Raw genomic sequence first — 22,108 nt, 5'->3', positions numbered from 1 at the left:
GTTTGAGCTCCACATCAGGCTCTGTGCTGACAGCTCAGAGCCTGGAGCCTGCTAAGGATTCTGTGTCTCCCTCTCTCTCTCTGCCCCCTCCCCACTTGCACTCTTTCTCTCTCTCAAACATTAAAAAGAAATTTTTTTAAATGAAGCATCAAAACTAACTAAAATCTATTTGAAGAAGCATGACTATTCCAGGGAGTAGAAAACGTCTCAAAAAAACTACGATTAATAGGGGCACCTGGGTGGCTCAGTTGGTTAAACATCTGACTCTTGATTTCGGCTCAAGTCATGATTTCATGGTCATGGGATGGAGCCCCACGTCGGGCTCCGCACTGAGCATGAAGTCTGCCTGGGTTTCTCTCTCTCCCTGTTCCCCTCTCTCTCTCTGCCCATCCCCACGCATGTGCTCTCTCTCTAAATAAATCAGTATCTTTTAAAAAACTGTTACTAATAACCTTAGGGAGACAAGATACTATATCCATAACACAAGACAAAATATTATTTTTTTAATAAAAAGAAAGCACAGTCAGAGAAAAATAGCCCCAAAGTAGAGGGGTGCCTGGGTGGCTCAGTCAGTTAAGTGTCTGACTTCAGCTCAGGTCATGATCTCACAGTTTGTGGGTTTGAGCCCTATGTCATCGGGCTCTGTGCTGACAGCTCAGAGCCTGGAGCCTGCTTCAGATCCTGTGTCTCCCTCTCTGTGCCCTCCCCAACTTATGCTCTGTCTCTGTCTCTCACAAATAAATGAAACATTTAAAAATTTTTTTTAAATAAATAAAAACCCATAAGTAGAAATAACTCAGAGAAAGGTCAAAAGAAGGCTGAACCTGGCAAATGCACTCCTAGGCATATATACAAGAGAAATAAAAACACATGTCCACATAAAAACTTGTGCGTGAATGTACACAGTAGCATTATTCACAATAAGCAAAAAATGGAAAACAACCCAAATGTCCATCGACTGATGAGTGAATAAAATATAGTATTATTCAAAATAAGAAAGGAATGGAGTTCTGATACATGCCACAATGTGAATGAATTGTGAAAACATGCTAAATTAAAGAAACCAATCATAAAAGACTACATAATGTATAATTCCACTTATGAAATGTCCAGAACAGGCAAATCTAGAGAGAGACAGAGATTAGTGGTTGACTAGGGCTGAAGATAGGAGAAACAGGAGTGACTACTAAAGGGGATGGGATATTTTGAAGGGAAGAAGAGAGATGAAAATGTTCTAAAATTAGATTGTGCACTAACTGCACAACTCTGTGAATATACTAAAACCCATTGGAGGGGCACCTGGGTGGCTCAGTCGGTTAAGCATCCGACTTCAGCTCAGGTGATGATCTCGCAGTTTGTGAGTTTGAGCCCCACATTGGGCTCTGTGCTGACAACTCAGAGCCTGGAGCCTGCTTTGGATTCTGTGTCTCCATATCATTCTGTCCTTCCCCCACTCATGCCATGTCTGTCTCTCTCTCTCAAAAATAAACATTAAAAAAATTTTTTTTTCATGGGAACGCAAGCTGGTGCAGCCACTCTGGAAAACAGTATGGAGATTCCTCAAAAAACTAAAAATAGGGGGCGCCTGGGTGGCTCAGTCGGGTAAGTGTCCGAGTTCAGCTCAGGTCATGATCTCGCGGTCCGTGAGTTCGAGCCCCACGTCAGGCTCTGTGCTGACAGCTCAGAGCCTGGAGCCTGTTTTGGATTCTGTGTCTCCCTCTCTCTCTGCCCCTCCCCTGTTCATGCTCTGTCTCAAAAATAAATAAATGTTAAAAAAAAAAAAAAAATTTTTTTTTTTAAAAACTAAAATTAGAACTATACTATGAGCCAGCAATTGCACTACTAGGTATTTATTTATCCAAGGGATGCAGGTGTGCTGTTTCAAAAGGACACATGCACCCCAATGTTTATAGCAGCACTATCAACAATAGCCAAAGTATGGAAAAAGCCCAATGTCATCGATGGGTGAATGGATAAAGAATATGTGGTATATATATACAATGGAGTATTAGCAATCAAAAAGAATGAAATCTTGCCATTTGCAACTACATGGATGGAACTGGGGGTTTTACACTAAGTGAAATTACTCAGAGAAAGACAAGTATCATATGACTTCATTCACATGAGGATTTTAAGAGACAAAACAGATGAACATAAGGGAAGGGAAACAAAAGTAATATAAAAACAGGGAGAGGAGACAAAGCGTAAGAGACTCATAAATATGGAGAACAAAGGGAGGGTTAGTAGAGGGGGGATGGGAGGGGGGATGGGCTAAATGGGTAAGGGGCATTAAGGGATCTACTCCTGAAATCGTTGTTGCACTATATGCTAATTTGTATGTACATTTAAAAAAATAAAACTAAAAAAAAAAAACTTTTTAATAAAAAAATAAAAAAAGCTAAAAAAGGTGAACAACACTGTATGTGAATTATATCTCAATTATCTCAATAAGGCTATTTTTTTAAATGTTTATTTATTTTGAAAAAGAGAGTGTGTGCAAGTGACAGACAGAGAAGGAGAAAGAGAATCCCAAGGAGGCTCTGTACTCACAGTGCAACATGGGGCTCAATCTCACAAACCATGAGATCATGACCTGAGCCAAAATCAAGACTCAAACACTTAACCAATTAAGCCACCCAGGTGCCCCAAAAATTGGTTTTGGGTTTTTTTGTTTTTTTTTTTTTTTTTTTTTTGAGAGATAGAGAGGCTCAAGTGAGCAAGGGTGGAGAGAGAGAGAATCCCCTGAGGGGCAAGAGAGAGAGTGAGAGAGAGAGAGAGAAGGGGGTCTCACTAGAAACGGGACTCATGTTCACCTAAAGCAAGCTTCGAGCTCACCCGAAGAAGCAGGGCTCAAGCTCATGAGTTGTGAGATCATGAATTGAGCCAAAGTCAGATACTTAACTGACTGAGCCACCCAGTGCCCCCAAAACTACTTTTTTTTTTTTTTAAAGATAGTTGAGGAAATCCCCCAGAAAATTAAAAAGAGAGAGACAACAAAACAAGAAAATTACAAAACTAATTATTTCAACATCCGAACAATAAGTATTCTATTATAGGAAAAATTTCAAATAAGAACAACCTCCAAGGACTACAGTGAAAAGGAGGTGAGTGATGCACCAGGCACAAAAGGCAACAACACAGATTAGAAATTTGGAGTCTCCAAAAGAGGTTTCTTCAAAGAGATAAAGTTTGAGGGCCTCAAACATCTTGAGGAGATTATGACAACTGGTGGAGAGCCTAGGATTGATGGAAGAAAATTGTAGAAATCTAAACAAATGAAACAGACAATTATCAATTCCAGAATAAAAACAAGAAGCAATGTAAACATGAAAAATAATAATCCACAGATTCTGCTCTGAATGGTGTTTATAATAATAGTGCTTGCGGTCAGCACAGAGCCCGCCTGGGATTCTCTCTCTGTCTCTCTGCCTCTCCTCCGCTTTGTTTCTAAAAATAAATAAACTTTCAAAAAACATTTATAAAAAAAGAAAGAAAAGAAAACTAAAAACCATCTTGATACCCTCAGTACAGGAATGTACTGAGGGAATTCGCTTATGGTACATCCACTCAGAGAAATATCATACAAGTTTTCAAAAGACAGTATAAGGACTATGTAACACTGAAAAACCATTATGGTGCAATGTTAACTGGAAAAAGAAGATGAAGGTTGTATGTTCACTATAAATAACTTTATTTTAAAAAAAGCAGGCGTGTGGAAAGACAAAAATGTTAGTAGCAGTTGTGTTAAAATAGAATAATGATTAATACCCCTTTCAATTTTACACTAACATTTTCAAAAATTTAAAGACCTAGTATAAAATTTAAACATAAGTAACTCTGGAAATGTTCTAAGACTAGATCGTGATGACAGCTGCACAACTCTGTAAATGTACTAAATATTGCTAAATTATATACTTGGAATCAGTAAATTTTATGTTTATACATGATACCTCAAAAATTGTTTAAAAAAAAAAAAAAAGACATTCAGAGGAAAACACTTTTTCTATAATACTCACATGAGAAAATTCAGGCTGGGATGGGATAGGCAGTGACCCAGGAGTGAAGACTGGTGTGCTCTGAGACACTGGTGTTGAGGCTTGAGGTGATATAGTGGGCTCAGGTGGGAGAGGGGGGTGTTCTATCTCCAATGGTTCTTCATCTTGTAGTTTCTTCTCAAAACACTCTCCTTTTCCTTCTGATAACATGGACATGTCCATTGGCTCATCTGGTTTAAAACAGGAAAAACAAATTGAGAAATAAGCACTCATCAATATTACTCATGTTCCAATACCACTAGTAACAAGTGTATCACAGCAATTTCCATTCCTAAAAAAATAATGATTTAATTTTCAGAAAAGCTGACAGATTAATAGTAGACTGAGTCTAAGAAATCTAGCAATGCTTTCTTCCCCTGGGAGGAGGAAGGTCCACACTCTCCAAATCCTCAGATATGGATTTCATTGGGGTGGGGGGGTGGGCATTCATCTGGGGATACCCACTCATCCCCCTTGAAATGTTAAATTAACTCAGCTCCTCTGAACCCCTTTCCCTACCATTACTCAGTTTTTCCACATTTTGTATGGGAACACCCACGTTAATGTCACCTAATTTAACCATCGTATATTCTGCCACAGGCCTTGAGAGGCAGCGAATTTATTCACCACTCCAATATCTACTTATTTATGAACTCATTACATTTGCATTAACAATTGCTAAGCACAGAGAAACGAATGCCAGGAAAATACAGAAGAAGAAAAAATCTGTCAGTGCCAATCAGCAGTGATTTATCAAAGAACTAAGTGTAAGCCACTAATCCTGAGATAAATTGCTCAGGAGTGAAACACAAACACACACCACCACCACCTCCCCAATGCTTTCCCATAGTACACTACCCACCTGTAGGCTAACAGGTTCTTCCTCAGAGCCAGCCTAGCTAGCTAGATCTTGATTCATCAACCCTTTTTCCCCTATTTTACAACTTGACCCCAAACAGGCTTCCTTCCAGACCACATTCACAAATTATCTATATATACCACTAAGTTTTTCCCTGCCATCTACATTCATGCTACTGACTATACCTCACCTTGGTGCCTACCATTGCTGCTTTGCTTGATTTAACCTCACATTCCAGTCTAATGCTAGGTTCCAGATCTGGTGCTGCAGGCCTTGAGCATGCTAGCACAGCTGTGTTAAGTATTTTCATTATACCGTTTCAGTTTCATTTTCATCTCTCTCGCCATGACAAAGTACTTATTAAGGATCTACTGTTCTAAGCACTACATATAAAAAGGTTAATAATTTTAGAAAGAAAGAAAAGAAAGGAAGGAAGCAAGCATATATAGAGCCACAAACAGTTATGCACATGTTAAGCAAACACATTAAATCCAAAATACAATTGACAGGAGAAAATACAGTATGTTATATGAAAGAATAAAAAAGAACGCTGAATCATATATATAACATAATCCCAAGTCTGTAAAATACTTCTTTATGCATAGAAAATACTCTGAAAGGAAATATATCCAAGTACTAATTATGTCTGGATTGTGGTAGCCAGGTGACTTTTATTTTCTTATTACTTTCCTATGGGCTTTCCAAACTTTCTACAGTGAGTATTAATTATGTTTACAATCAGGGAGAAAGTATTTTTAGTATATTCATGTGATATTCAATTTTCACACTATAAATAGAAAAAATGGTTTTAAGTACAAACCAAACTTAACTTGCATTAGGATTTTTGCAGAATGGATTGACTTTTATTTTTTACTAAAGATATTATTAATCATGCTATGCTTAATATGATACCAGTCTATTTGGCTACCTACAATTGACTTCAAGACAAACAACAAGACCCAAATTTAATGGCAAAAGAAAGTTAAGATTACATTTTGTCATGGGTAAATTAAACCTGAAAAACAGTTAAACATATTTCTATATTTATATCACTCAAAAGTAGAGACAGCAGGATATCATAGGAGGCATATAAACAGATGAGACCACAGGACCTGGAGGCAGCTGCCAGAGTTCAAATTCTGCCTCTATGACTTAGTTGTGAAATCTCTCTGTGACTCCATTTCCTCATCTGTAAAATGGAGATAAAACATCTACCTCGGGTTGCCTGGGTGGCTCAGTCGGTTAAACATCTGACTCTTGATTTTGCCTCAGGTCATGATCTCACAGTTCCGGAAATCAAGCCCCACAGTGGGCTCTGCACTGACAGCACGGAGCCTGCTTGGGATTCTCTCTCACCCTTTCTCTCTCTGCCCCTCCCCTGCTCTCTCTCAAAACAAATAAATATTTTTTAAAATTAAAAAAAAAAAAAAAAAGTAACACCTATTTCTTAGTATTGTTGCGAGGGTTCAATTAAAAAAAAACAAAAACAAAAACAAAGAAAAGCACCTAGAGCCAAAGAGAAGCACACCAAACAGTGCCTGGCATACCATAAGTGCTTAATAAATATTAACCATTATACCATCATTGGTATGTGAAAGAATTAAAAGGAGAAAATCATGAAATTTATTGGAAGAGACTTCGTAAAAGTAGTAGGAACTTAGAAATACCTTGAGTGGATAGAAGACTAAGAGAGAGTAAAAGAGATATAGATAACGAGATAAATTAAGTAAAAAGGAAATCTTTCTTGTGAATAAAGTAATGTAAAATCACTAGGTCCTCAAAGGAGGAAGTGAATGAAATCAAAATTTCTACGACCTGCTCCTAGCCATTTTTTGACTAAAACTGCTTGATGATAACAAAAATAACAGTTAAATAGCAAAAGAAACAATTTTTGGTTCCCTTTCCCCAGCAGCATGTCAACATGTTGCTGGAAACTTCTGGGTTATTAGTAATAAAGCCAGTTCTTCACTAATAAACTAATATAACATACTATTCTGAGTTCTATCTTAACAAATTTTACTCTACAGATCTTTTTAAAAATTAAGTCAAAAATACAGAATTCTCATAAGAATGAGCCCCTTATACTAGGCCACATCCCTGAAGGGGAGATAGACATGAGTCCTACTGAATAGTTTAGGTCACAGTGTCTGAACATATAAAGAAACAGTACGTTCCGCAAGGCAGAAGAAGTATTGCTGCTCGTCTAATCTGAGAGCAACAGACAGATCACGAGAGCTCACCTTTTCTCCCTTCTTGCTCTGTGGGACTGCTAGGAACGATAAAAGGGGTAGATCGGAAAGCATCAGGGGAAGGAGCAACAAGATCTGAGGAATTCCTTTATATAAAGAGAGAATCACAGGTTATTGTACCACAGCCACAGTTGTGCATTTGTTTTTTACTTTCTGATAGCAAAAATATCTAAGTCATCCAAACAAATCTTATTAGCAATCTCTCAAACATCTACCTGAGGCTGATGGAAGAGCCATGAATGATACTTAACTATTTCTCACACCAGACATATCCAAAATTAGAATTAAAAAAAAAAATAAATAAGGATAAAGCCATATGATTATAAGAGAAATAAACAATCAAACACAAGGACATCATGATTGCAAAGCAAGATGACAAAGAGCTAAAAAATAAATTCACGTGCAAAACTGAGATAAAAATACTCCAAATTTTACCTAATATTGGAAAGATCATGCACATTTTTATTTCAAAAAAAAAAAAAGCAAATCTCTTTGCCATAACAGCGAGATAAAGAACTCCAACTAAGGTCAACTATAGTACAATCTATTCTCCACCCCTATGCGGTTAAATGGAAAGAACTGTTGGTCAAATAGAAGAGCAGTATGCTTGTTTTGATCGTATAACAGAATATAACTGGGCAGTTTCTGTCTAGTGAAACAATTGGGCTACTATTATAAACTTCCAAATGGGGGAATGCCTGGCTGGCTCAGTCAGAAGAGCATGCGACTCTTGATCTCAGGGTTCTGAGTTCGAGCCCCAAGTCGACTGTAAAAATTACTTAAATAAATAAAACTAAAAAAAAAAACCTCCATATGGGAAAGCAGAGCTACCTGCCTTCAATAGGTCCACTAAGCTCTTAACCCCAAAATTCTAAAGCCTAGAGTTTGCTTTTTGATTTTAAAAAGAATTCTAGACCAGCAATTTCAGCTCTTTCAACCTTAGCCTAAGACCCTCAGATACATGTTTCTTTGGCAGAGCTATTTTAGGCTTACTTACGTGGAAAGACTCTCCTGAGCAAGGGACCTCTGACCAGAGAGCTGCAGGAGGTGCAGAGTGGTGGCAGGTGTGGAAGCCAGAGAACATCCACCTTCTTCCCTTGAAGGAGTAGAGCAACCATCAGAAGCTATTTTAAAAGAGAGAGAGAGAGAGAGAGAGAGAGAAAATCCAGTTTCATTTGCTTCTCAAATTGACAATCCTGAGTTTAAAAAAAAAAAAGGAAGAGGAGGAAGAAGAAAGCAAGCAAGCAAGCCACTCAGTACTGCAAAGAGTAATATCAATGTTTCCAACCATCTTCCAAGAGAGCAGAACTGTTTTCTAATAGTAGTACAATCAATGGAATGCCATGCTAACACAAATTCTAAGTGACCACTAAATACCATCCTCCCTAAATTACGGGTTTCTTTAATATAGAATGACAAAACATATTCCTTAGTCCGTTCCACCATGATTAAACCTTGGGAGGAAAAAGGCAGAATCTTTATCCCTCTGCTTGGCTGCTCTGCTTCTTGTGAAGCTTCTATTTTAAAACAGCAAGTAAGCCTTTTATTCCAAGGTCTACCTATGGTGAAGTAAAGCTCATGCCATGAAACAGATGGCAGAAGTAAAACAATGTGCATCACACCTGATGATGTGAATGCAGTTTTCATGATTAGAACCTGGGCCTCCTCAGAGGAGACAGAAAATACGAATGCATTAATAAAAGCATATAAGAGCAGTCATTATTGACTTATATTATGAACAATCTCTTGTTGGTCACTTCTCAGCAACAGACAGGGGTATTAGCTGCATTAATCCCAAGTATAAAGGAATTTCTTTCTGCTAGGCCATAACTTCCTATTTCTGATAGATGAACTAACTAATAAATAGATGAGTAGGCAGACTATTGCCCAGGTGATTATGAAAAACTTACACTTAATTATCATGATATTAAGATCTGAAGACCTATGATGACTCTAATAGCTATTCTGTCCTTAATATTAAATTTACTATATTGGGGCACCTGGGTGGCTCAGTTGGTTAAGCGGCTGACTTCGGCTCAGGTCATTATCTAGCAGTCCGTGAGTTCGAGCCCCATGTCGGGCTCTGTGCTGACAGCTCAGAGCCTGGAGCCTGTTTCAGATTCTGTGTCTCCCTCTCTCTGACCCTCCCCCATTCGTGCTCTCTCTCTGTCTCAAAAATAAACGTTAAAAAAAAAAAAAATTTAAAAAAATAAATTTACTATATTATTCCTCAAAATCTCCATTTCCAACACAGAGAGAAAACTATGTTAAAATGTAAAACAGGGGCACGTGGGTGGCTCAGTTCGTGGGGCATCTGACTTCGGCTCAGGTGGTGATCTCACTGTTCATGAGTTCGAGCCCCGTGTTAGGTTCTGTGCTGACAGCTCGGAGCCTGGAGCCTACTTCGGATTCTGTGTCTCCCTCTCTCTCTGTTCCTCCCTGCTTGTGCTCTGTCTCTCAAAAATAAATAAAGATTAAAAAAAAATTTTTTTTAAATGTAAAACAGCAATCATTCCCAAAAAGCCTTTCTCATTAATCAGTTAGAAATGTATTTTCCTTCCATACTACAAACAAGTCTGCATACCTTTTATAAAGTGCCTTCTAATTCAAACAGTAGGCTCAGAACAATAGTAATAAAGTTTAGATCTTTGGAGAAGAGGAGCTACAGCAACTAATCACTCTTTATACCTGTTTTATTGCTCTGGTCAAACAAGTCTTCCTGAGTTGACAAAACCTCCGGCTCTGGGGACTTCTGAATCTGCAGTCCACCTTCCAAAAGTTCTTGAGCAGATACTTGTTCTTTTGTTTCCACAGCAGCAAGAGATACTTTGCGACAAGGAGGCATGTCCTCTGACCTAGGAAATTCAAACCACCAGGAGAAAAAGTTGCTATACATTCAAATGCTTTCACCTTTGAATTAAGATTTTCCTGGGGCACATGAGTGGCTCAGTCTGTTGAGCAAGTGACTTTTGATTTCAGCTCAGGTCATGATCTCATGGGCGTGAGGATGGGCTCCACACTCGGCATGGAGACTGCTTAAGATTCTTTCTCTCCCTCTGCCTCTTCCTCTCTCTCAAAAAAAAAAAAAAAGAAAGAAAAGAAAAGAAAAAAGAAATAGAAGAAGCCTTTCCTGTTTTGTGTTCTCCTTTAATAATTTCAAAACTTCCAGGGGCTCTATTTATTCAAAGTTGAAACAAGCTACTTTTTATAATGACATGTAGACCTCAGCCCATTTAAAATCTTGTCTCAGTCTCTCACACAGCAATTTTCCAACTTTGCTCACAGCTGTGCAGCATGCTGTCCATGATTTCTCATGAGTGATTCAAGGATTTTTGTTACATATACTGTTACCTACGTGAGCATGAAGGATTCTAAACCAAACCACAACAATGCCAGTCCTAATGAGGACCTTCCACAAAGTTTAGATGTGAATTATCCTCTGTGCTATTGCCACACACATTATCTGCTGCTGACCTTTTCCATTTGTTCTGCTCAACCTAACCCCCAAATCAAGAATCCTTCATACCAATACCACTCACACATGTAAAACTCTCATTGCTGGCCCCTTTCCAGAGACTTGGGAGGTTCGCCTATTAAAAAGTTAGCAAAACTAGCTACAGGGAAACTTCCTAAAGAAAAGCCTAAAATGTCAGCCCATGTGAGGGTGAGTGTTTTGTATTAGAAAGACAACTTCTCTTGGGGTGCCTGGGTGGCTCAGTCAGTTAAGCCTCCGACTTTGGCTCAGGTCATGATCTCATGGTTCGTGGGTTCAAGTCCTGCATCAGACTCTGTGCTGACAGCTCGAGCCTGCTTCAGATTCTTTGTTTCCTCTCTCTCTGCTCTTCCCCTTCCCCTGCTCGTGCTCTGTCTCTCTCCCTCAAAAATAAACAAACATTAAAAAATTAAAAGAAAAAAAAAGACAAAACAACTTCTCTTGATAGTCAACTTGTTCAGGACTCCATTCCCCACCATTTGTATTGAAGGATGTTATAAGAAAATACTGAATGCTTATTCATCACCTCTCCCAAACTGGAAGCATCCCACTTTTCCTCTGCCATATCCAAACGTGAGCTGTTGACCAGAGGCAATGCAGTTTGGGACATAATAATCACCAGAGGCACAGCAGAAGGATAAGCCCAATTCCTACCAATTCCACTATAGGACTTGGGAAAAGAATACGTCCATAGCTATACCATAAACTATTAGATGTAGGATACATGAGGACTCAAAGCAATCTAGGTGTTCCTCAATTATAAGAACAGTAAATTTTCAAATATAATATTCATGTGATTCCTCATAACACTAGAGATAGAGAAGATAGGAACTCCTCCCACAGAGACAGTGTCTCTGTAGACAAAAGATCAGAGAGGAATGACAACCCAAGATTAAGGAGTCATGCTTACAATTACGGCAACAATAAAATGGCTTTGTAATATGCCTAAAGATAAGGACACGGTTAAGAATTCATAAATAGTTTCCACTGGACCAGCAATATGCACAGTACAAGGGGGGGAGGAAAATCAATAATTTCTAAAAATGCTTCCATCTAGCCAAGTAAAACAAGTATGAAACTTAAAAATACTTTCTAGAAACTATAAAGTACTATAACAGAAACCTAAAAGAGCAGAGTTTACCTTGCAGGTGGTGAACTTTGCTCATCTACCACATGTACATCCTTACTGGGCTGTGCTACCACAGGGACATCCTTGCTGGGCTGTTCTGCCATGGGCATATCTTCATTGGACTGTTCTTCATGCTTAATTGCTTGAAGTTTTAGAAGACAGGAAGGAGATACTTAATTTTCCAAAGTACTAGAAGCAGTCCCAGATGCTTTTTTAAAGGCAAAGATTTAACAAAAGAAGTCCAATTTGAAAATATAAACAGACATCAATGCAAAAAGAAAATAACCAGTAACCTTAATCAAAACTAACCAAACCAAACTAAAACAAACCTTACCAAAACTCTTAATCTGCAACCCATCAACTAACAAGTATTTGCCAGACAACTCTGCAACCTTACTATACTAACTTGATTATATTAACCTAGTAGTTATAAACTGTATTAAGGAATGAATAACTAGCTCTAGCTTAGGAGGAAAACGCTTATAAACAATTCCAAATGCCAAAAAACATGTTTCATACCAATATTAGCATCCACATCAGACAGCCCAGTGTAACTAGAGTTGGTAGTTACTGACAGTACAGGCTCTTTGTCTACTTCATATGTCACAGTATGTTCTTCAACATCCTGGCTCTGGGAGAGTTCCAGAACTCCAAAGCCCAACTGTGATGAGGCAGGATCTAGAAACAAAACCCCAAGAAGTTAGGTAGCATCCCACAATATTATGCACTGTGTAAGGTCCTGTCCCTTAGCAAAACAAAAAGGTCATTTTAAGTCCTTCACAAGAAAGCCCTGCCTCCAAAGTTTTTCAAAATAAACTCAAGAATAAAGGCACTAAAAGTGAAAGGGAAAAATACATAACAAAACAAAAATTACATATTCTAAAACCTTCTGAGCACCTAACATATAGGTAGACTATGTCTACTTTCTGAAGATATACATAAACCATACCCACACACACAGTAATTCAGATTATACTTCCACCCACAAAACATACATTCCCAAAATATTTGAAAACCAAATGTAACAAGACAAAGAGTCAATATGCAGAAAGAGAGCTATCCAATGAGCATCAAATTCCTGAAAATCAAATTAGAGGGAATATCTTAGACAAATGCGACTTTCTTAATGACTATCCTCATTTTAATGATGAGAAATCTATAACCTGACAACAAAGAGAAATTTGGATATCTTCATGCTTATGTTAAAGGGACTTAGAACAATCTACTATCTAGATAAAGGCATAAAGCTACCTTCAGCACCAAGGGAGCGTGTGGTAGTATCATCTCTAATATCTTCTTCCTTTTCCTCCTTCTCCTTCTCTTCTACCTCTTCTTCTTTCTCTTCTCCCACAGGAGGAGCAGATTCCACTGACATTCCCAAAACACTACATGGAAAGACACAATCGTGTGTTCTCAGATAGGTTGGGACACTTTGCTCAAAGCACTCTTCTAAATTTATTGTAGCAGCCCACACACCAACCACCTCTTACGCAAATTTGAAAAAAGTAAAAAGCCTCGCCCCCATCAGTGCTTCTTTCTACAGAAAGCACCTGAAAGGGTAACAACTCAAAACGCTGCACTGAATTAAAGAACACAAATATTTAACAGGAGAAAGGAATAAACACATTTGAGTTTTCACTTTCTCCGAAAAAATATACACAGGGAGAGAAAAACCTTACTCTCAAGAGAATAACTGACAAGTGACACAGTAAGATATGCATTGGATATGCAGTGAAGGGACTCAAAGATACATCAGCTGAACCAGACACAGTTCACCAAAATATTTAAGAAAATTTTTTAATGTTTATTTATTTTTGAGAGAGAGAGAGAGAGTGAGTGCGGGGGAGGGTCAGAGAGAGAGAGGGACACAGAATCCGAAGCAGGCTCCAGGCTCCAAGCTGTGAGCACAGAGCCTGACCCGGGGCTCGAACTCATGGACCACGAGATCATGGCCTGACCCAAAGTCAGAAGCTTAGCCGACTAAACCACCCAGGGTCCCTACACAAAAATATGTTAGTATAAAAATCTTAGACTACATACATAGAACCAGAATGTCTGAATAAAATTCTGGTAAAAGGCCTGTATATTTAGAAGAAGTTAAGATTACAGGTCAAAAAACATAAAAGTAAAAGACAACAATCAGGAAAAAATACTACAACAAATAGAACAAAATAACAGTCTCCCTAAAATAGAAGGAATTCACATGAAGAACCCCAAGACATAGGTGAACAGACAGACAACTCATAAAAAAGGAATACAAGTATCTTAAACATGTAGGAAAATACAGAAAACAACTGTTGCCCATCAAATTGGGAAAAAAAAATTGTCAATACTATACTACTATTCAGTGCTACCCAAACCTGAGATAAGCACTATCATATACTGTTTACGAGACTCAACCATTGAGTTTACTATAAACTAATAGAATGTTTCTGCAGAACATTTGGAACATTTGGAAAAATGTTTCTAAAAAAACCTCCAAAACAATGTATACACCTAATAATTTCAATAATTTCAATTTTAAGAAATAATTTGAAATGTAGAAAAATCCTTGTGCAAACTTATTTCTCAATGTTTACTGTAATTAAGAAATACCTAGGGGCGCCTGGGTGGCTTAGTCAGTTAAGTGGCCAACTTCAGCTCAGGTCATGATCTCATGGTTCATGAGTTTGAGCCCCTCTTTGGGCTCTGTGCTGACAGTTCAGAGACTAGAGCCTGCTTTGGATTCCGTGTCTCCCTCTTTCTCTGCCCCTCACCCACTCACCCTCTGTGTCTCTCTCATAAATAAACATTAAAAAAAATTTTTGAAACTTTCAAAAGATAAAAACTTAGGTAAACTTATTAAGAGTTTTAACTGTCGGGGCACCCAGGTGGCTCAGTCGGTTAAGCAGCCAACTTTGGCTCAGGTCATGATCTCACAGTTCATGAGTTCAAGCTCTACATCAGGCTCTGTGCTGACAACTCAGAGCCTGGAGCCTGCTTCAGATTCTGTGTCTCCCTCTGTCTCTGCTCCTCCCCCACTCATGCTCTGTCTCTCTCTCTCTCTCTCTCTCTCAAAAAAGAATAAACGTTAAAAAAATTAAAAAAAAAAAAAGTCTTAACTGTCATGGGAAAAACTCCATGTTGTTAAGCAAAAAAGTCAGCAAACACAAAATTTTACTCTACACATGTCAGCTATCAAGTGTGCACACAAAAAAAGAAGGAAAATATGTCAAAATGTTTACAGCAATTAGCCTCTGGGTGGCAGAATTATAGATAACATTTTTTGCTTCCTTGAAGCTTTCTACACATTTAATTATTTCATATAAAGACTACTAAGCAGAACTATAATGAGCATAAAGAGGTGAAAACATAAATTTGCAAAGTTAGGGGACCATGATCCAAGGAAAAGGGACTAGTAAAGATTTTCACACACACAAAATAGAACATTACCTATGTAACCAGGAAGACTAGTTACATAACCTCAGGAAATATAGCCCCAAGTTGAGTTTCTTGGGAAACAAAGTCCAAGAGCAAACATGACAAAATGTAGAAGAGCAATGAAAGCACAAATCACATACTTCGGCTCTTCTTCAGTCTCCTTTAGTGGTTTTCCTTCATGTCCCTCCCTGACCTCTAAGTTCAGTGAGTCCTTGGAGCTCTTCTCCATCTTTACTCACCTCCTTAATGATCTTACCCAGGCTCATGGCTTTGAATATCATCCACATGCTTATGACTTTGCAATTTAAATCTCCAGCTTAAGACATTCCCCCTGAGCTCCATCCAGACTTGCACATCATCAAGTGTCTCCAATTGTTTATTGAAAAGGCAGCTCAACTTCAACATGTCTAAACCTGACCTCCTCTTGCAGTCTTTTTCCATCTCATCTAGCAGCAACCCCATTCTTCTAATACTCAAACCAAAAATGCAGAATCATTGTTACCTCCTTCCTCTCATACTCCACCATCCAATCAGCCTTTGAATCCTATTTTCAAAAAACCCAGAATCTCACCACTCCTCATCTACTTCTACTCTGGTGTAGCCACAGTCATTTTGCCTAAATTATTTCAATAGTCTCCTATTTGGTTTTCTTGCCTCTGCCCTTGCTCCTCCTTCAGTCCATTCTCCTTTTTAATTTAAATGGATTTTAAATTTTTTCTCCAGCTTTATCAAGGTACAATCAACAAATAAAAATTGTACCCTCTTCTGTCTACTCTTGATCCAGCAGCCACAGTGATCCTATTAAAATCTAAGTCAGATCATGTCATTCCTCTGTTCAAAACCCTTAAATGCCTTCCTATCTCAACAAGAGTAACAGCTGACTTCCTCACAGTAACCCATAAGGCCTTACATATTCTGGTTCCCCTTACTTTTCTGACCTCTTCTCCCAATTCTCTCCATCACTCTACTCCAGCCGTGCTAAACTCCTTGCCATTTCTCAAATATTCCAGGCACACTCCTAACTCAAGGCCTTTGCACTTGGTTGTTCTCTATGCAATGATTGCACTTACCCCAAATAACAGCAGAGATCACTTACTTAAGAACTTTCTTTTTTTTTTTTTTTTTTTAATGTTTTTATTTATTTTTGAGACAAAGAGAGACAGAGCATGAGCAGGGGAGGGGCAGAGACAGAGGGAGACACAGAATCCAAAGCAGGCTCCAGGCTCTGAGCTGTTAGCACAGAGCCTGACGCGGGGCTCGAACTCACAGACCGTGAGATCATGACCTGAGCTGAAGTCGGACGCTTAACCGACTGAGCCACCCAGGCGTCCCCTTAAGAACTTTCTTAATGTTTTTTTTTTTATTTTTGAGAGACAGAGCACAAGCAGGGGAGGGGCAAAGAGAGAAGGAGACACAGAATCCAAAGCAGGCTCCAGGCTCTGAGCTGTGAGCACAGAGCCCTATGCGGGGCTTGAACTCATAGACCTTGAGATCATGACCTGAGCCAAAGGTGGACACTTAACTGACTGAGACACCCAGGCACCCCACTCAAGAACTTTTAATCAAATGTCTTATCAGCCAAGCATTCCCTAAGTCACCCTATCTAAACTTGCAACTCCTTTGATGTTTCCTATCCCCTTCTCTGCTATATTTTTCTCTTCAGCCCTTATCAGTTTCTAACGTACTATTTACTTATTGATCATGTATTGCTATATCCCATACAAGAATGTAAGCTATATTAAGGTCTACGATTTTTTTTTCTGATCCTCTGCATCTCCAAAATTCAACAATGCTTGGCATATAGGAAATATCCAATAAATATTTGTAAAATGATCAGGTGAATCCAAACAGGCTTGAAATAAATCAGATTATAGGCAAAAAAACCCAGTCCTAATGGTTAAACTTTTCTCCACTGTCTAAAGCTAATGGAAAAGAAAACAAAGGTTTAAATACATTATTTAGAAGTACAAAAGTAGCTGACATAAGAACTAAAATAATTATCGATAATTGGGAGCATATGGAGTTAAATCCTCATCTTTCATTATGGAATTCAATTGTCTTAATTTGATAAAATAAGAAATGGCAGTATTAGTTTTACAATATTGTAAAATATTAGTTTTACAACAGTATTGAGCACCAGGAAGATAACCTCTCCAAGAAGTTAAAACACACTTACAGCGTAGCCTCTGTGAAAGGACACCAAGGGTGGGAAAGGATTCTGCTTTTAATTATGTTATTTTTAAAATAATGTATTTATATTACTCTGTTAAAAATATTTGATAGATCTCACTAAAATTAAAAAACCGCTCTGTGAAAAACCTTCTGAAGAGGATGAAAAGATAAACTAGAGTGAGAGAAAATATGTGCAAACCAGATAGCCTACAAAGGACTAATAACTAGAATATATAAAGAACTCTAAAAACACAATTTTTAAAAATCCAATTAGAAAATGGACAGAAGACATGAACAAACATTTCCTTGAAAAGGATGTACAGATGGCAAATAAGCACATCAAAAGATTTTCAACATCATTTGCCACTAGGGAAATGCAAATTAAAATAATGTGATATCACTACACATTTATCAGAACGGTCATAAGAAATTGTGACAACACCAAATGCTGGTAAAAATGGAGAGAGACTGGATCTCTTACACTGCTAGTGAAACTATATAATGGTATAGTTACTCCAGAAAGAGTTTGGCAATTTCTTAAAAAACTAAATATACAACTACCAAACAGCCCAGCAATTTCCCAATGGCCATTTATCCCAGAGATAGAAAGATTATGTTCACTTAAAAACTAGCACACAAAAGGTCAGAGCAACTTTATTTGCAATAGCCAAAACCCAGATCAATCCAGCTCTCCTGCAACAGGTAAACGGTTAAATTGTGGTATATCCATACCAGGGAACAACTACTGGGCAATAAAAAGTAATGAACCACTAATATATGCCACAATTTGGACAGATCTCCCAGGAGTTATGCTGACTGGGGGTGGGGGGGAAGCAGGGAGGGAAGCCAATCCCAAAAGGTTAATGTATGATCCCATTTACATAACATTTCGAAATGACAAAATATTACAAAGGACAGTCTTAATTAGCGATTGCCAGGAGTTCAGGTAAGACAAAGAGGTGAACATGGTTATAAAAAGGCAGATACAGAGGTAACTAGACTTTATAAAAATTCACATACATGAATACAAGTAAAAGTGGGGAAACTTAAATCATTCAGTAGATTTTATCAATACAGATATCCTGGTTAATATACTATAGTTTTGCAAAACGTCACCATTTGGGCAAAGTTTATAAAGGATCTCTACATACTATTTCTTACAACTGCATGTGAATCTATAATTATCTCAATTTTTTAAAATGTTTAACAGAGAAGGGCACCTGGCTGGCTCAGTCAGTGGAGCATGCAACTCTTGATCTTGGGGTTGTGAGTTAGAATCCCATGCTGGATGTAAAGAATACTTAAAAATAAAATCTTTAAAACAATAAAATAAAATGTTTAACAGGGAAATAAAACAATCTATATTTCTTTAGTATATTTTAGGATGCTCCATGTTTAGGACCATCAGCTTAGATCAACCGAACACTAGGTAAGAGAGGAAGATTTTTTTGGAATTTTATGCAAAAAGTTCACAAGCAGCTTTTTAAAAAATACTTGCATTAATGAATAAATACATACAAACGGAGATCAATATACCTGTGTTTTGAAGAACTTTCATTCTCTTGGAATCAACCCCAAATCCTTTCTAGATTCATGGCCTTTGCACTTGCAGTTCCCTCTGGAAAGCTCCTCCTCCCACCAGCCACTCTTCTCCCCAGCTCTTCAAACATGTCTAACAAATTCATATTTATAGTTTAGATCACATTCCTCAAAGAGGCTTACCCCTATCACACAGATTAGGTCATATTTTCTTTCTTTCCTCCCTCTTTGAAATAACAATTGTAACTTAATAGCTGTTTATGTAATGATTTAACACCTTTCTCCCTGTTAAATTATAAGTTCCATGATGGCAAAGCCCCTTTAAAACACCTTACCACAGTGCCTGCACATTTCCTGAATGCAAAGGTTCAAGGTTTTTTGGTTTTCGTTTTGTTTTGTTTTTTTAGGGAAAGGGCAACACATCAATGCAAAAAGGGAAAAGTGATAGTATGGGACTTCTCTAACAGCACTGCTTCACTTATGAGGGGTATACATACTTCCTACCCCCACTGGTTCAAACCAAGGTGCTGGGCCACAAAAACACAAATAACTTTGGCACGTGTTCACTTTAAAGTATCATAAATTTAAATGCCTACAGAAAGCAAAACAAGGGAACAAAAAGGGGTGAAGTGGCTAAGAACAAAAGCAAAAGTACTGCAATAAAAGATGAATAATTAACTTCAGTGTCCATGTACAATAGTGAATTGTAGGGACTATGACAGACCAGAGCACTCATGCTCACCTATGCAGAGGTTAGCTGCTACTCACAGCTCCAGGCAAATATTACCAATAATACAAAAGTTGCATTACCTCTGGACTAGTAATGCCAGAAGCTGAAAATCCAAGTTTTATGTAAAATTTCCCCATTTAAAATTCTATCAATTATTTCAAATATATTTTACAACCATGTGTGGGCCAAAGACAAGCCACCTGCAGGTCAAAATAAGCCCACCAATTTGTAGATTGTTCCAAAGCACCAACTAATAATTTGGGAGAAAAAACTTATGTGCAAACAGAGTATTAAATAGAAGGCAAAAAAAAAGGGGGTGGGAGGGCATTTATTTTTTAGATAAAACCATAGTCTTTCACTACCTCAACCTGACATTCTCCTCTTTGACTAGCTCCCTTTTCCTACTCAGCCACCACAAGGCTCCTGAAGTTATCTAAGTTCTCTTTTGATTTTAGTAATTTCAGGCAGAAGACTAAGAAGCACTGAATAGTAAAAAAGAAAGAGAAGGCACTGGAGTCAGGAGGGCTCAGAGCTCAGTTGCCACTTATAAGCAATATATTCTAGAACAAGTTATCTAACATCTTCACCCATCAGTTTCCCCCTCTATGTAATGGAAAGAATATAATGTCTTCACTATACAGCTGCTCTAAGGATGAAATTAAATGGGAATATGTATCAAACATCCAATCCTGACAGAGGATCCTATCCTAACAGAGGATAAACTCAAAACATGGACAATGTAAAACTACCCATAAGACAAAGTAAAAATTGAATACTGTTTAGGGTATGAATTAATAAACATCCTGGGTCTAAAACTGGTAATTTAGCTGGTAGATGGAAAGCATGCCTAATAGTTTTGATAATATGCCTAAAAATTTTTTGATTATTTTTTCCATTAAGTCATATCTATGCGAAGAATGAAGAATGATTATTTATTTTACGTGTACAATACAAATCACAATTTGAATAATACAAGTGTAAAAAATGTCATTACCTTCACAAAAGAGGTTCTGGCTATCAGTACTAATGTACCAGTGAATATGATCCTCAACTCCCACTATCTAATTCACAAAAATAAGATTAATCCCTTTATCGTTGGGATGAGGCAATAGGTACAGATAAAAGAAATGATCCATTAATAAATTTAAATAAATTCCTTCCAACACTAGTATACCTGGTTGTCCTGTTTGGCTGAGGTAACTGTTCAATGACCTGACTGATGGTACCACCTGTGTCCAAATGAGAAGAATCCATAGGGTCTGAAAAAAAAGAGTGGACATTAGTACAAAAGGCATTTACTACCGAACTTTAATACCAAACTTTAATACAAATTCAGAAATGTAGACAATATCAATCTAATCATCTACATTAAAAAAATCCACTTTCTGGGGCACCTGGATGGCTCAATCAGTTAAGCATCCAACTTCAGCTCAAGTTGTGAGTTCAAGCCCTGCATCAGGCTCTCTACTGTCAGCACAGAGCCGGCTTTGGATCTTCTGTCCCCCTCTCCTTCTCCCTCTCTGCCCCTTCCCCTCTGGGTCTCTCTGTCTCTCAAAATAAATAAGTAAGCTTAAAAAAAAAAAAAAAAAAAAACTTTCTGAGTGCCTTATACGCATTCACCACAACCACATAATGTTTAGATCCACCCAGTTACAAAAAGAGCACTCTTGCAAAAGGGACTATTAGCTTTAAACATCTCACCTGCAGCTTTGTTTTCTTTCAGATGCTCATTGAACCCACTATTACTATCTCCTTGTTCTTCTCCAGCTGTTTGTTCAGGATTGGACACAACATCCTAAAAAACATACATACATAATATCCCTACTACATATGAAATAATCCAAAATAAGGCATACTTTTGTGAATGTGCTGATTTCGTTTTTCCAACCAATTTTATCCAAAAGATAGAGATCTCCTAAGTACTTAGATTTGCTAATTGTTCTTGATTAGATAAAAAAATAATTTTTCCTCAATCCTTTCCAAACAAGATTATCACTCACCAACACAGGGTTCTCTTTGTGTGTCTGTAGATTAGGAAGGTGTCGAGATAGCAGACTAAAGCGAGAACCAGAATCATCTTCTAGAACCTGGCTTTCAGGCTGAGAATCTTCAATTATCAGGCAAGGAGTGTCTTGCTGAGAGAAATCTGAATCCAACTGACTTCCAGTAGGGTCCATCTGCTCCCCTGGTATGGAATAACAAAAGATCAGTTCTGTGTGACCTACTAGCTTTCCTCTCGCAGTCTGAGCTTAAATAATGGGGCGGAGGTGCAAGAACTAGGAAAAGGGACCAGTCTAGGACTCCAATTAGATTATATTTATAATCGCTGCAAACACTTTCCTATCAAACCTCCCAAGGCCTTATTTCCTCGTTATTTACTATCAGTCTGCCAATCCTTCTCTTCCTCTTCTTTTCCATCACCTTCCCGTAGACACCCTTTCCCCTCCTTCCTAACCTCTTCTCTCCCCGCCTCTTTTTCCATC

At 38.0% G+C, this 22,108-nt stretch overlaps 1 protein-coding gene across 10 annotated transcripts in view; it reads right to left on the bottom strand.

Annotated features, from left to right (window-relative positions):
- Positions 1-22,108, bottom strand: part of TP53BP1 (tumor protein p53 binding protein 1) — a 94,859-nt gene that overhangs the window by 46,715 nt on the left and 26,036 nt on the right. For 9 of the 10 annotated variants that reach the window (XR_006704073.1, XR_006704072.1, XM_045447970.1 and 6 more), the window contains exons 3-12: positions 21,626-21,810; positions 21,327-21,420; positions 20,800-20,884; positions 13,016-13,149; positions 12,284-12,442; positions 11,777-11,906; positions 9,831-9,997; positions 8,140-8,266; positions 7,134-7,228; positions 4,017-4,225 (exon numbers count right to left, since the gene is read on the bottom strand). Coding sequence is in view for 8 of the 10 variants with exons in the window: in XM_045447970.1 (XP_045303926.1) it covers positions 4,017-4,225; positions 7,134-7,228; positions 8,140-8,266; positions 9,831-9,997; positions 11,777-11,906; positions 12,284-12,442; positions 13,016-13,149; positions 20,800-20,884; positions 21,327-21,420; positions 21,626-21,810 (1,385 nt within the window). In the remaining 2 variants the exon portion in view is untranslated. Of the gene's footprint in view, positions 1-4,016; positions 4,226-7,133; positions 7,229-8,139; positions 8,267-9,830; positions 9,998-11,776; positions 11,907-12,283; positions 12,443-13,015; positions 13,150-18,892; positions 19,029-20,799; positions 20,885-21,326; positions 21,421-21,625; positions 21,811-22,108 lie in introns of those variants that run through there. The other variant, XM_045447972.1, reaches the window with a different exon arrangement.

The sequence above is a fragment of the Leopardus geoffroyi genome, chromosome B3 (assembly GCF_018350155.1).
Source record: "Leopardus geoffroyi isolate Oge1 chromosome B3, O.geoffroyi_Oge1_pat1.0, whole genome shotgun sequence".
Classification (NCBI taxonomy): Eukaryota; Metazoa; Chordata; class Mammalia; order Carnivora; family Felidae; genus Leopardus; species Leopardus geoffroyi.
This window is presented reverse-complemented; position numbering and strand designations above follow the sequence as displayed.